The sequence below is a fragment of the Cryptomeria japonica genome, chromosome 10 (genome assembly GCF_030272615.1).
Source record: "Cryptomeria japonica chromosome 10, Sugi_1.0, whole genome shotgun sequence".
Taxonomy (NCBI): Eukaryota; Viridiplantae; Streptophyta; class Pinopsida; order Cupressales; family Cupressaceae; genus Cryptomeria; species Cryptomeria japonica.
In genome coordinates, this window is record NC_081414.1 from 246,353,919 (window position 1) to 246,368,526 (window position 14,608).

Below are 14,608 nucleotides of genomic sequence, written 5' to 3' on the forward strand. Positions count from 1 at the left end.
AATTCACCAACAAGCTGATTGATAGGTTTGATTTTAAGGATTCGGAGGTGAAGTTTAGAGAGCTTGCACAACTCAAACAACAAGGCTCCTTGGATAATTACATAATTGAGTTCCAAAATCTCTCAGCTATGGTCAACAACATCTCAGAGAAGAGGCTAGTTGTTCTTTTTACAGAAGGTCTTGAAGAGCCCTTGAAAGGATGGGTTAAAGCTTTCGATCTGCCTACCTTGGTGGAGGCCATAAAAAAATCTAGGAGTATGGAGTTGGTTGCCCCAAAGAGTAAATTTCAGTCCAAGCCTTTTCCTTTCCGGAAGGATAAGAAGAAGTTTTCAAATCAGACCAAGAAGTTCCCTTCTCAGATGGATGAAGAGCTCCGTCAAGAGCTTCGGAGGAAGAATCTTTGCTACGCTTGCAGAGAACCTTGGGCTCCAGGACATAAATGTCATGGGAAGGGCAATTTACACCAAATGGAGTCCTATTCAGCTGATGGATCAGATTCTGAAATTTCAAAACAGCAGACTAAAATTGAGGACAGCGAGAATGAAGAGGCTCCTGAAGGGCTTGAAAGTGAACTAGAAGACAGAGGAGTGGTTGCTCAACTCTCGAGCATTCACAAAAATGAGTCCTTTAGAGTTCAAGGAGTGATAGAACATCTTGTCATTGCTCTCATTGACACGGGAGCGACTCATAACTTCATTGATGAGAGAATTGTTGCGAAGAGGGGGCTAGTGGTCGAGGAAGTAGAAGGCTTCAAAGTCATGGTAGCTGATGGCTCCACTAGATCCTGCAACCGAATGATTTCCAACATGTCTCTGAAGTTGGGAAATCATGAAATTAGAGATGACTTCTTTGTGGTTAGCATTGGAGGGACTGATGATGCAGTCCTCAGGATTCAGTGGCTGAGATTTCTTGGCGAGATCACATTAAATCTGCAAACCATGGAGCTGAAATTCTTGTCTGATGGGAAGGTGGTATTGAGAGGAATGTTAAATGGTGGTCTCAGAGTTGTTTCATTGAAGAGGATGGAGAGGCTGATCCGCCATAACCAAGTGGAGTGGGCAGCAGAGTGTTTGATAATGCTGTCAAATCCACTAGAAGTCAAGGGCAGCTACTCCGCAGATATTAAAGCGTTAATCATAGATAAGAGTAAGGTCTTGGGGGAACCACCTCTTGGTAGATCTCCTGAGTGTATGGTCATGCCATCAAATTCACTTGAAGAGAAGAGAAGTTTTCCTGATGACATTCAAGCTTTGCTTACAAAAAGGAGTAAGGTGTTTGAGAATCCACCTCCTGGTAGACCGCTTGAGCTTGGTACTAAACACATCTTTGAGTTGGAAGAAGGCACTAAGCCTATTATGACTACAACTTATCGATACCCAAAGAAGCAAAAGGACGAGATTGAGAAAGCCATTAAGGAGTTGTTGGACATGGGTTACATTAGGCCAAGCACGAGCCCTTTTGTTTTGACTATTGTATTGGTAAAAAAGAAGGATGGGACCATGCGTATGTGCGTGGATTACCGTGCACTAAATCAGAAAACCATCAAGAATCGGTACCCTATTCCAAGGATGAGCTCATTGACCAGCTACATGGTGCAGTGTTCTTCTCGAAGATAGATCTTAGATCGGGCTACCATCAAATCAGGATGAGAGCATCAGATGTTGAGAAGACGACATTCAGATGCCACTTTTGGCATTTCAAATTTCTTGTCATGCCTTTTGGCTTGACTAATGCTCCTGCCACATTCTAGAAGCAGTTGAGAAAGTTTATGCTCATATATTTTGATGATATCCTCATTTTCAGCAAGTCTTGGAAGGAGCACTTGCAACACTTAGATGAAGTGCTCAGTAGTCCAAATGTGAATTTGGAATGAGAGAGTTGCTCTATCTTGGTCACATCATCAGTGCAGAAGGTGTGAAGGTGAATCCTAAAAAGATTAGAGCTATCATCGATTGGCCACCACCTAAGAACATAACACACTCGAAGGGATTCTTGGGTCTATGTGGGTTTTACATAAGTTTTGTGAAGGGATATTCTTAGTTGGCTGCCCCCCTCACAGATCTCACTAAGAAAGGAGCTTTTGAGTGGTCAGACAAGGCACAAACAGTGTTTGATTGGTTCAAGGAGATTATGAGCTCATGCCCTGTTTTGGCCTTACCAGATTTCACCAAGCCTTTCGAACCGCAATGTGATGCATCGGGAGAAGGTGTTGGTGCGGTCCTTATGCAAGACAAGCATCCTATTGTCTTTGAAAGTAGGAAGTTGAGAGGACCTGAAAGATTGTATTCAATTTATGATAAAGAGATGCTTGCCATAATGCATGCTCTTGCGAAGTTCAGGCAGTATCTCGTGGGGAGCAAGTTTGTTGTTAAGACTGATCATAACAGTCTTAGACATTTCATGCACCAGAAAGATTTGAATGAAAGGCAACATAAGTGGGTTAGTAAGCTTCAAGCTTACGACTTTGACATTGAGTATGTCAAAGGGAAAAATAACATAGTGGCAGATGCACTTTCATGAAGACCACATCTGAGCTCTATATGTGAGCTCACTGCTAATTCCAAAGATTTGTTGCTGGCTGATTATGCCAAAAATCAGTTTGCAACCAGCCTTATTGAGGGTACTTGCAAACTGAGAAGTACAGTTTGGTGGATGGTTTGATAATGTATAAGGGTAGAATCTTTCTTCCACCTGAATCTAAGTTGAAGGAGAAGGTATTACAAACTTTTCATGACATACCCCTTGCTGGTCATCAAGGTTTTTTCAAGACATACAGGTAGATTCGAGAGAGATTCTCTTGGAAAGGGTTGAAAAAAGATGTCTTGAAGTACATTAGGGAATGCCATACTTGTCAGAAGAACAAGGACGAGCACACTGCACCCGCCGGTTTGTTGCAACCATTGCCGATTCCCAGTCAAAAATGGGAAAGTATCTCTATGGACTTCATCACTGGGTTGCCTAGAGCTAGTGGGAATGATTGTATCTATCTGGTGGTAGACAGATTAACAAAATTTGCTCACTTTTTCGCTATCACCAGCTCGTTTACAGCAACACAGGTTGCTGAAGTGTTCTTCCATGAGGTGTTTAGGCTACATGGGCTGCCTAAAAACATTGTAAGTGATGGGGACAACAAGTTCCTAAGCACTTTCTGGCAAGAGATTTTCCGATTGTGTGGTACTATGCTTACCCCGAGCATGAGTTATCACCCTCAAATTGACGGGCAAACGGAGATAGTAAACAAATGGCTGGAAGGCTATCTTAGAAACTACGTTTCAGAGCAGCAAAAAAGCATGGGTGAGATGGTTGCACTTAGGTGAATATTGCTATAATTCCACCTATCATATGTCTATCAGGATGTCACCATTCATGGTGCTGTATGGTTATGAGGCTCCCAGCTTTGCTGATTTGGTTTTTGGTGACAACCGAGCCCCTCAGGCTAAGGACATGCAATGTCAAGATATTTTGAAGGCATTGAGGGACAACCTTTAGATTGCGCAAATCCAGCATAAGTTGTACGTTGACCAGCAAAGAGTCGAGCACTCATTCGAGGTTGGAGATATGGTCTACCAGAGACTACAACCTTTCAGACAGTCTACTCTGAAGAAGAGTGGAGCGGAGAAACTCAAGCCATGTTTTTTTGGTCCGTTTAGGGTCATTAGAAGAGTTGGAGCTACCAGTGAGTAGCCGCATACATAATGTCTTCCATGTATCACGCCTCAAAAAGGCGCTTGGACACAATATTATGGTCTCCACAGATTTGCCTCCTTTGGATGAAGAGGGAGAATTGGTGCTCATTCTAGAGGACATCCTTGATGTCAGAGAACGATTTTTGAGGAGGAGAACCATCAGAGAATACTTAGTGAAATGAAAGAACTTACCAGTTGAGGATGCTACTTGGGAGAATGAGGAGATCCTATAGCATCCAGACTTGCGATTGCTTGAGGGCAAGCAATCTTGGGGAGGGCGGACTGTAATGTCCCCTTCTCAGTGAGGAGTAAGCAGTGGTCCATTGGCCTATTTCAGAGACCCGTAGGCTGATTGGAATGGATAATTAGGGTTTCCTATTTTTGAGGAGTTCTGCACTAGCCATTTCAGGACTATTCGGTGGGAATTCTACATTTTTGATCGTGGATTCCTTTTGGGTTTTTCGAGAGTTTCTCGGTGGTATAACATGCATTTAGCTCTGAGAAGAATTCTGAAATTACTATTTTTACTAAATGGTTGTTGGGCTGATTGGATGGTACAATTTTTTTGGGTTTTTTGAGCTCTCTCTGGGTTCGATGGTCAGGATTTTCGGAGTAGTTTTCCTTGACTTACTATTTTTAGTAAGTGTCAGTTCAGGTATTGCTATTTTTGACAGTCTTGGGTAGAGCTCCGATCTAGTGCAGTTCAGTGTTTTTCTTCACTTCAGTTCACCAATGGTTTTGACTGCGATCAATATTGGAGATATAAGTGAATTAATTGAATATTATTACTTTAAAGTTTAATATTTAATTATTTATATCAAAGAAACGGGACTCAGACTCGGCAAGGCCGACTCGGACTCGGACTCGGGACTCAGAGTCAGACTCGGCTTCAAACTTGGTTGGGCTCGGGAAAGTGAAAAACTCAAGAAATTTAGAGATTTTGAAAGATTTAAAACTTGTTTCATGCACCCTTTATTGAATACACCTTAAAGACACAATAACATCATCAAAGTTGGCTCATTTGATTACATACACAAGTATACATCAATCACATAAGCATAAACGCAAATTGTAGCTGAAGGAAATAACAAACATAGATATATAAATTTTGTCAAATGTATACAATATTAGAAAACTCATGGAATAAAAAATCCATGTCATCATATGATCATCATCAAATGTTCCATACAAATACCAAAGGTAAATACAACTACAAGCCTATGGCTCAGAGGAGCGTGCACCCTCTGGCCCCAACCCCCTGTGAAGGCGTCTAAGGTAGGTCCTGGATGATTCGGCAGCCATAGCCGCTCCCCGTGACACCATGCCATGCTCACCAACATTAGGAACATCTGTGTCACTATCTGCCTCTGAATCTCATGTCTCTGCTCGTGCTCTTCGCTCCTCCTTTGCCATGGCTACAGCCTCAACCTTTATATCTACCTGGTCGATCCAATCAGTGTCATCATCACTAAAGACAACCACATGATTTGTCTCAGTGGCCGACTCTGCATCAGGATCAACCTCATCTAGAATGATAGGAGAGATGTCAGCTAATGCATTCTTTCTCATTCTCAGGCGGAGGTTGTAGTGAACAAAGACGAGATCATTCTTCTCCACGGATAATCTATTGCGCCTCTTGGAGTATATAATATGTTGCATGGTTGGCTCAAGATGCGAATGGCCAACTTCTGAAGATTTGGTGTCATTGGGCCAAAAAAGCTCCACCAATTATCTGAGTTTGAAATGAGAAAAATAAATAAAACCAGTCTCTCATAAACTCATTTAACAATATACAATAAAACTAAAATAAGCCTTACAATTTATTTTTACCTGGCATCACAGTTGTCCTACTTTCTTTGACAATAGGACAAGAGAAGGTCTCCCCTTGTGCATTTGAGAACAACTGTAGCTCTCGAATAAGCTTTGTCTGAGTAGAACCAGCAGGTGCCATCTTCTCCATGATTGAGTATAGCCCATTAAGGACCTCCACATCAACCTTGAAAGTAGGGCTAAAATGGAATGCCAGATTCAAATAATAGGCTGCTGCATGGATGGGCCTATGAAGCTGATGATGCCATCTCCTATCAATGATCTCCCAAATGGGACCATACTTGCTCTCATCTCCTCCATAGACGGATTTGATGCCCTCCTTCGCCCTATCCATGCCCTCATATATGTAGCTCATTTTGGGCTTTTCTCCATCTGCAACTCGCAACAGAACCACCAAGGGCTTAACAAACTGCAAAATTGAAAATATTGTGTAATTTAGAAAAATGAGCAAATAAGAGAATATGATGAATAAGTTATAAAACAAAAAATAAAATTGTAGAATTTATAAAAAATTTACCTTCACTATCTCATCACAAGGGATCCAAAAGTCTCGCTTATCAAAAATGCAATCTACCATATCTTTCCTTGCACAGGTGGCAGCATAGGATGAGCAAGACCACTCCTCACCAACAATCATACCTCTCAAGGCTGACTTACAGCGAAGCATGGACTGCAATGTGATGAAGTTTGTGGCAAATCTTGTGATTCCTGGACGAGCTAACTCCTTCTGCTCTGTGTATTGTCTCATAAGAGCCAACACCTATGAATGATTATATACAAATTTGCACACATTTCTTGCCCTTTCTACACATCTCTTGACCCATGGGAGTTTTCCAATATCCTCCAACATGAGGTCAATGCAATGGGTGGCACATGGAGTCCAAACTATAGATGGGTGCCTCTCCATCAATAGTCTACTTGCAGCAACATAATTTGTTGCATTGTAATTAATGAAGTTACAAAATAGTAATTAATTTGCAAACAAAATTAGTTTGTAATCAAATGTTTACTTGCAACAACATAATTTGCTGCATTGTCGGTCACCACCTGTACCACGTTCTCCTCAGCCACCTCATCAATCACTTCCTCTATCTGCTCACATAGGTAGGTGGCATTCCTGCAATGGGCGGAGGCATCAATGGACTTGATGAAAATGGTGCCCCCTGAAATAAAAAAAATAAAGCAAGATCAATGATCATTCAATAAATCATTAAATGAAAAATAAAAAATTAATGACTAAATGAAACTAAAATTAATTAATCACCTACGGAAGAAACAAGAAAATTAAAGAGAGTTCTATTTCTCCTATCCGTCCAACCATCAGTCATGATGGTGCAACCTTTAGTGCTCGGTATCTAGCGTTGTTCACCTAATTCCTTCTTCACATCAGTCACCAATTGAGTCAAAATGGTCCCCTCAAATAATACTTAGAAAGGGGCTTTGAACCCCGCTCCGCATATGGTAAGGGCATCAACCATTTCTTACCAATAAGGAGACCTGTCACAAATAAATTAAATGAGATAAGTTAAGTATGTACTATGTAGTATGTACGAGAAAAAATAAAACGAAGAATCAAAGTAAAAAAATTAAAACAATCAAACATAAAACGTTCACCTGGCTGTAATGAATGGAACACTGCCGTAGACCCAAAACCTGCCAACTGCCATTTTAGCGGCATCATGGACCTCCTTGTTCCAAACCATGCTCTCAAGCGACTGTTGGGACTTAGGAGTAGTGCGAGACACAAAGAAGGTATCCAACCTAGATTTACGAATTCTAGGTCCAATGCTAACACTCCCACTACCACTGGCAGTGCTAGGAACATGAGTAGTGGCACCTGCAGAAGCAGAAGCAGAAGCACTAGCACCAATAATAGCATGCTGAGTGGGACGATATGGAGGCATGGAAGAAGGCCCTCCAACACATCCTAAAGCTATCCCACTTCCAATGGCCACGAGATCATCCTTTTGCTTCTTTTTGTTTTCAATTGCTTCAACCATTACATAGCACTCGCTTATGGCCTCAGTCGTTGCTTCAATGCATCGGTCGACATCATGCCCACGCACACCAGCAATATGGTATTTCAATCTATATATGCCTCCATGGAATATTGATTTGCAAAAAAAAACACTTTTTCTGCCCCTTTTTTTGCCTTGGAAAATCCTCATAAAATTTCCAAGCAAGGTCCTTTCTAATGGGGGGTCTAGAAGAACTAGAAGACATTGTATGATAGTTTTGTGAAACTTGAGGCAAATAAGAAAGTGAAGGTTGCTGCAATAAAACATCACAAATACAAAAAGAAATAAATACATTCATTCTTTGTTGTGCATTCATTCTCATTGAACATTTTATTCAAAAAAACTAAGATAGGGTTTGTAAATTAAAGAAAAATAAAAATTGTAGGGTTTGTCAAACCCTACTTTTTAAAACAAAATTTTACAAACCCTACATACAACCCTATATAGTAACATACAAAAGATTTTGGAAGAAAATGTAAAACTTTCAAAATAAATGAATAGAAAATGGAATTTTTGCATACAAGAAACAAAAATTCCTCAAAAAAAACAATCTTACCTCATACAACAAACTTGATATGAGCTGCAAACTCTTCCTATCCAACTCTTGATGCACCAAATCCAAACACAATGCAGCCCTAATCTGATTAATGGAAGAAATCTTGAGCTTCCTCCTTGCTGGTTTTTCTTCAATGCACCCTTGTTTTTCTTCACAACTCACTTTAATCCTCCTATTTTTGCAAGTGAATGAAATGAAGTTCACTTTTAGGGGCTAAGGATAAATAACACAAAAAAAAAGAAGTTAAAAAAACTTTTTAAAATGTTTTTTTTTGGTCATTTTGTCTAACCCAGCCAATAGTTGAGTTTGTTGTTTATAACTAGGGAATGATGGGTTCGGATTGCCTTAAGGCAACATCCGAACCCATTTAGGACTGGGTCCTATCTTCAAGGGGTAGCGTGGCTCCAAGACAAGTCCAGCCCCATCCTCCACGCTACACCAAAAAGGCCTCACGCCACAAAATATAAATTGGCGCCAAAAAGGATTGAGGCCGACTTTGGTCAAAAGATCCATATAAATAGAGTTAAAAGTGCAAACACAATTCAGTTATCCATGAAATCAACGAATTAGCTCTGCAAACAAGAGGTGCGAAAGCACTAAAGAAGGTTGTGCGAATTTATCCAAGGATTGGGCGAACTTATTCAAGAGGATATAGGGCAGGATTGGGCGAACTTATTCAAGAGGATATAGGGCATTTTGGTGCAGTCTTGAAGCATGCAAAAGGGGCGATCTGATATATAAAGATCAGATTCAGAAAAGCAAGCTAAGTATTGTATTTGTGCAATAAGAGTGAATACATAATCTGACCTGTGGGTCTTTAATGCTGGGTTTTTCCTCCTTGGAGGTTTTCCCAGGGTATTTGTGTTTGTCTCTTGGTTCCTTGTTTCATTCTTGAATTTACTTGATTATAGTTTACTAAATTACAAATCTGATTAATAAACTAGGGCATAATCAAATGTTACAAATCTGATTAATAAACTAGGGCATGATTAAATGTTACAAATCTGATTACTGATCTAGGGCACGAATTTAGCATGGTATCAGAGCTAAGGTTATACTAACCCTCAGATTTCAGTAAGCTCTTACCTTCAGGTTGTTGTTCGTCTTTTATTAAGATAATGACAGGGGTGAAGTTAGAGGGCATCATCGGGTCCTCATCAAGGAGTCATTCTTTAATTCATCAAAGATTGTGGAGATTCGAGTGAAGAACCAAAGAAGGAAGTAACTGATATTTCTCCTTTCAAATTTTCAAATCTCTGGAATGCAAAGTGTATATTGTGGAGTTATTACCTTATTCAGACCTTCAGAGTTGTTGATTTTCAGAATTGGTCTAAACCCTAGATTGGTATATATTTCATGATTCTTAACCCTTGATGTGATTCGATCCAATTTTAATAATGATTGAATCTTGATGGTATGGTAGATTTATTTTGCTACTAGACATGCAACTACTATTTTGTATTGCTAACAAAATCAGTTGTATTCCCACCAATCTTCAAACCCTAGCTGACTGTGCTAAGGCACATCAAGAGGAGATTGCAAATTATGGCTTTTGAAGATAGACTGCAAAGATAGTTTTTTTTGGGTGAATAACTTTGTCAATTTGTTTATATGGGGTTTCTTTGTCAAGTTGTAATAATAAGGGTTTCATTATTTGCTTCTTATGGGTTTGTGCTTACTTAGTTTTGTAAAACCCCTGTTGGGTTGTGTGAAAGGAAAATGATAACCCGTGTTGGGCCAATCATGTTTGAGGTTCCCTGTGACAGGTGTTTATCCTTGTAGGTCTACAAGCAAGTTTGTGCCTGTGTTATCCCGAGTTACCATCCTTATATCATTCCTATTGCATTCAAGCTCATGTCATTAAATGTTGTGACAAATGCAGTTTTATTATGTGTCAGTTATCTGTTAAAATAACTGCATGACAGGTTGCTTTCAGTTAATTGGTTATGATGATGCTCTTTCCTACATAGTAGAAGTTAGAATGTATTGTTGTAAATAGCATATGTAGGAAGAGTGAAAGATGAGCAAGTTAGTGGTCTCCTTCTGTGATTAGCATTGAGATCTCTTCAGGCTAGGGTAAGCATTTTACTCGTTAATTTCTTCTACTTCCACCAAAGCTGAATATAATTAGGATCTTGTTCACCAAAGTATGAAGATTCTGTTCTACTTGATATTTATCAATCATATGTATGTAGTCATACTATATCTTGTGATTGGGTTTCTAAGAAATCTCAACTTCAGTTGTTCAGTTTGAAAGATGATTTGGCTTATGTATTTTGCTTGCTTGAATCTCGCGCCTGTTTTTGTTTATAAGTATATAAGGATCCTTTCAGGCTTGGTTATTCGGATGGGAACTAAGTTGTATCTCAGCCTCTAGGGTTAAAGATGAAGGTTTTTTGAAAATTCACCTTGCAGAAGGTGAAAGTAAGAGAAAAGCAATTAGCATCTTCAGTTTTATATGATTTTTGGTTCCTTTATTGATTCTTATTTGATAAGGATTAAGAGGGAGTCCTATCTTCAATGAAGACTTAGTATTAAAGAATTGACAATCATTTGTTAAGTCTAGGGTTTTGTAAAGTTCTAACTTCCCCTCTTAAAGTATTTTGGTTTTTGATGTGATGATTTAACTCTATTCTCATAATTGGAATAGTTCTTTTTTGGCAGAGTTTGCAGCTTCTACATGCTTCGAGAGTTCCTCGTGTTCTTATCTTTTCGTGACAACTTTTTGAGAAGGTTTATTTGTCTTTCTCTCTCTCTTTTGGAGAGAAGTTTTTCCTTATAGGGTTTTCTCCTTTTCTTTCTCTGTGAGAGACTTTCATTATACATGGATACCTCATCAAGTCTACTTGTTGGGACATCCATGCATCCCATGCATTTGCATTTTTTAGTGTTTAACTTTCTCCCTAAATATCACTTTTTTTTGGGGGGGGGGGGGGTGTTGTTAGTGTGAAAAAGTGTTTTAACTATCTAGTTTTGACTAGGTCCTAATTCACATTACACTTAAATTCACTTAGACTTCTTTGATTTTGTCTCACTTTATGTGTACTCAACACATGTCCTCATAGTCGTCCCAAGTGTGTTCGCATGTGTCTCACATTTGGAGGGGTTGTCAAATTTTCGGTCCTGCCTTCTCACCTCCTCATCCTTGCCTTCATATGCAAGGCCTTTTTTGTATATATTACAACACACTTGTATGATAGTGTTGTCATTGTGCAAATTCTTGTTTGTGGAAATTTTTGGATTTTGCAAGTTGATCTTGACTGCTCAAACAAGTTCATGTCTTTTATGTGTTATAATTATCCAATTCAACTCTTGTGTGCATATACTTTCTAGCTTCTACAATTTTGTTTGAAAGTGTGTGTTTTGATAGGTTAGCTTGCTTGTAGAATTGTTAAAATACAAAATTGTGCATTTGTGTCTTGATAGGTTAGCTTGTCAGTAGACGTTAAAAATACAAAATTTCTTAAGTATATGTACGTGAACTGATCATTCTTGTGCTCATATCCAGGAAGCAAAAATAGATGTGGCAAAGTAAATTAGATGAATGCCAAAATTGTCTCCAAAAACAAACATTGTACATGTTGCGAAAATTCTAAGTTTTTCTCATCTTATAAGTCTTCTAGAGTTTTAATTAAATTTTTATTTTTCAGAGATGTTCCATTTTATATTTTGTCTTCTAAAGGACAAATAAAAACACTAACATGGTACACAAAGCTGGCCCATTTGAGCGAGTTTCTTGTGTCTTATTTGTACTTAATATATTTTGCTACAGAATTCACGTTCTTTATCCACATGAACTCATATCAATTGATCCCTCTTTACTTTCTAGTCTTGAACTTCAGCTCAAGTCTTTTTTATTAGCACTTTGATTATATGGATTTTATCTCTAACTCTAGACTACTATTCTTATTCACCCCACTCTAAAAATTTGATTAAACTATTTGGTGTAGGAAAAATCTTGGGGACTCAGCCGCATTTACCCCTTCTTCCAACTGACAGATTATCTAAATGAGAATAGCAATGGTTTCCCTTTTTGCATTTGTTGTCTGAATAAGATTGCATTTCAACAATTTTTTATTTTACTTTTACGTCAGCTGATGATATACAACTGCCACTGAGTAATTGTGTATGCATGTTTTTGCATTCTTTCTCTATTAATCTTTCCTATAAACTGGGAACTGCAACATTTCATAGTACTGCCTGGACATATGTTGGGCTTTAACTTTATTTGCATGAATTGGTGGTAATTCAAGTCGAGCTGTTAATTCATTCTTATTTAGCATTAGTGATGCTAAGATGTGATGATCAATTTGTGGGAGATTTAATCATGAATTTGTTGCAAGGGGGACTTGGAGTTTTTTTTGAGAAAATGTGTGATTCAACTAGTGGTGTGTGGATAGTCACTTTGAATAATACAATTAATAATTATGCGATAGCACCAATTTAAACAGTTATGGTATTTCTATGGCAGATCTGATGTGCTTGGTCAGTTCATGCCTTTGGTGGGAAAGGATTGGACACAATCAGGTGTAGCTCATCTTTTCTCAGCTATCAAGGTAGTTTCTCTATATATCTTTTAATTAACAACTTATTTGTCTTATTGCAGTCGTTTTAAAGTAAAACATTTTTGATAATGATAAACTAAGTTCCTGAAGTATTTTTTGTGTGTTAGCCCAAGTTTTGAGAATGGAGGCACATGGGGATTTTGTGATGTGTATAGAGGACTTGATGGTAGAGCACTCAAATCCCAATAGATGATGGGGGATCCCTGAACATGTGTGTGTGTGTGTGTGGAATTTGAAGAATGTAAAAAATTAAAAGATCCATTTTAAGTTAGTAGTCACAGTTTGAAATAAACTCAATCTAATTAAGGATCAATAAATCAAAATATGTTGTGCATTTCACAACCTTTTTTTTCTGTGGAATGTGTTTAGAAAAATTTCATTGATTCTTTTAATTATTCCATTTGCTAAAGTTCTTATGGATAACCTGCATAGAAGTTATTGTCTTCTGGATAAATTTCTTCATTTCCTTCTCCAAAGCTGAGATTATTTTTCAGAGTGATACATATATGAGTTTATTTCAAATTTTCTGCAAATTCATTCTTCCTAGAATATATTTCTAATTGTTGCCTACCAAACATTAAAAAGGTACAGTGTTAATTTATGTAGTGAGACCTTGTATTAGGTGTTTTATTTTTCTTAGGGTCTCACCATAGGGTTTGGAACAGTGCATAAATTTTTACAGAGCAATATACTTGTAATCTTATTTTATTTTGAGGAGGAACAGGGTGAATGATGCCAGGACGTATTTCAAATGACTAGTACTTGTAGTCATCTACCTTGGCAAACAACATCTAATTTTGTTGAAAATATCCCTCGCCACTTTCCATTCTTTGGGCATGCTTCCCACAGTAACATGGTTTATTGTGATAAATTTTGTGTTTTTTATGGAAAGTGTAAACTGAAAAAAATGGGCTGTTATGTCGATAATGTTAATTGGGAATTTGGGATAATTCAAAAAATGGGAAATGATAGGTGAAATTAGGCAAGATTAAATGTTTAACTTTTTTTTAATTATGTTTAAGTAACCAATTAAAATAAACAATAAACATTAATCATGGATTTTTTCATTTAACCATTTTCTCTTGAGATGAGACTTTGAATCCCCAAAGTGATCAATTAATTTTTATTTTTTTTTTATCGATAATGGGCCGTAGCCGTATAATATATTTTATTAATTTTAAAAAGCTTTTTACATGTTCCGTTCAATGTGGGCACCGGTAGGAAAGAACCGAACTAAGAAAACCTCTGGTCTTGCCCAAGGATACAATCCTGGTAAAATTACATCCTATCCCGTGGGGACTAAGTACATATCACAAGTCAGCCATTGGCTGATTACAATGAGAGATTACATTGATACATTACAACCGATCCACCCATATTGTGAATATGCCATGTGGCAATTACATATATACAAGGTGACAATCCAACTATAATACAGTTCCGAATTACATTTTGCTAGAAATGCAATTTCCTGTCTTTATGAAAGCAGAGATTTGAGGAAGAGGAAAATGAAGGAGCTCTTTAATAGACGAGATTTTATTCTTCCTCGGTAAGCCTAATAACCCTACAAAACCACTATAAAGAACCTTTTGTTTACCCTCTGGGTGAATAGTTTAGAACATACAGATATAATGCTTAACAAAAAACAATAATGCCATAGATACAAGATAAGATCAAGCAAATATAAGAGATACTATTTCCATTCATAATCATGTGTTTACAAGTTACCTTCCATGGTATATAAAAGTACCGAGGGGGTGCGAGGGGCAGTCGTCGCACCCGTAACTACCATCCTTCGGTTACATTACTAACAACGTAAAGTACTACCTAATTAACTACTGTTTTATTCCCATACAATATTACCGCCAACACCTTTCTCCTGCAAACTGTTAATCTCATAGTAGTATAGTTAGAGAGATCATATCCGAAAACATCACAAGGTATATTCATGTC

At 38.0% G+C, this 14,608-nt stretch overlaps 1 protein-coding gene across 2 annotated transcripts in view; it reads left to right on the plus strand.

Annotated features, from left to right (window-relative positions):
- The window catches only part of LOC131066592 (phosphatidate phosphatase PAH2), a 69,146-nt gene that overhangs the window by 19,911 nt on the left and 34,627 nt on the right, over positions 1 to 14,608 (plus strand). For both annotated transcript variants that reach the window (XR_009359056.1, XM_058001400.2), the window contains exon 5: positions 12,562 to 12,646. Coding sequence is in view for 1 of the 2 variants with exons in the window: in XM_058001400.2 (XP_057857383.2) it covers positions 12,562 to 12,646 (85 nt within the window). In the remaining variant the exon portion in view is untranslated. The remainder of the gene's footprint in view (positions 1 to 12,561; positions 12,647 to 14,608) is intronic.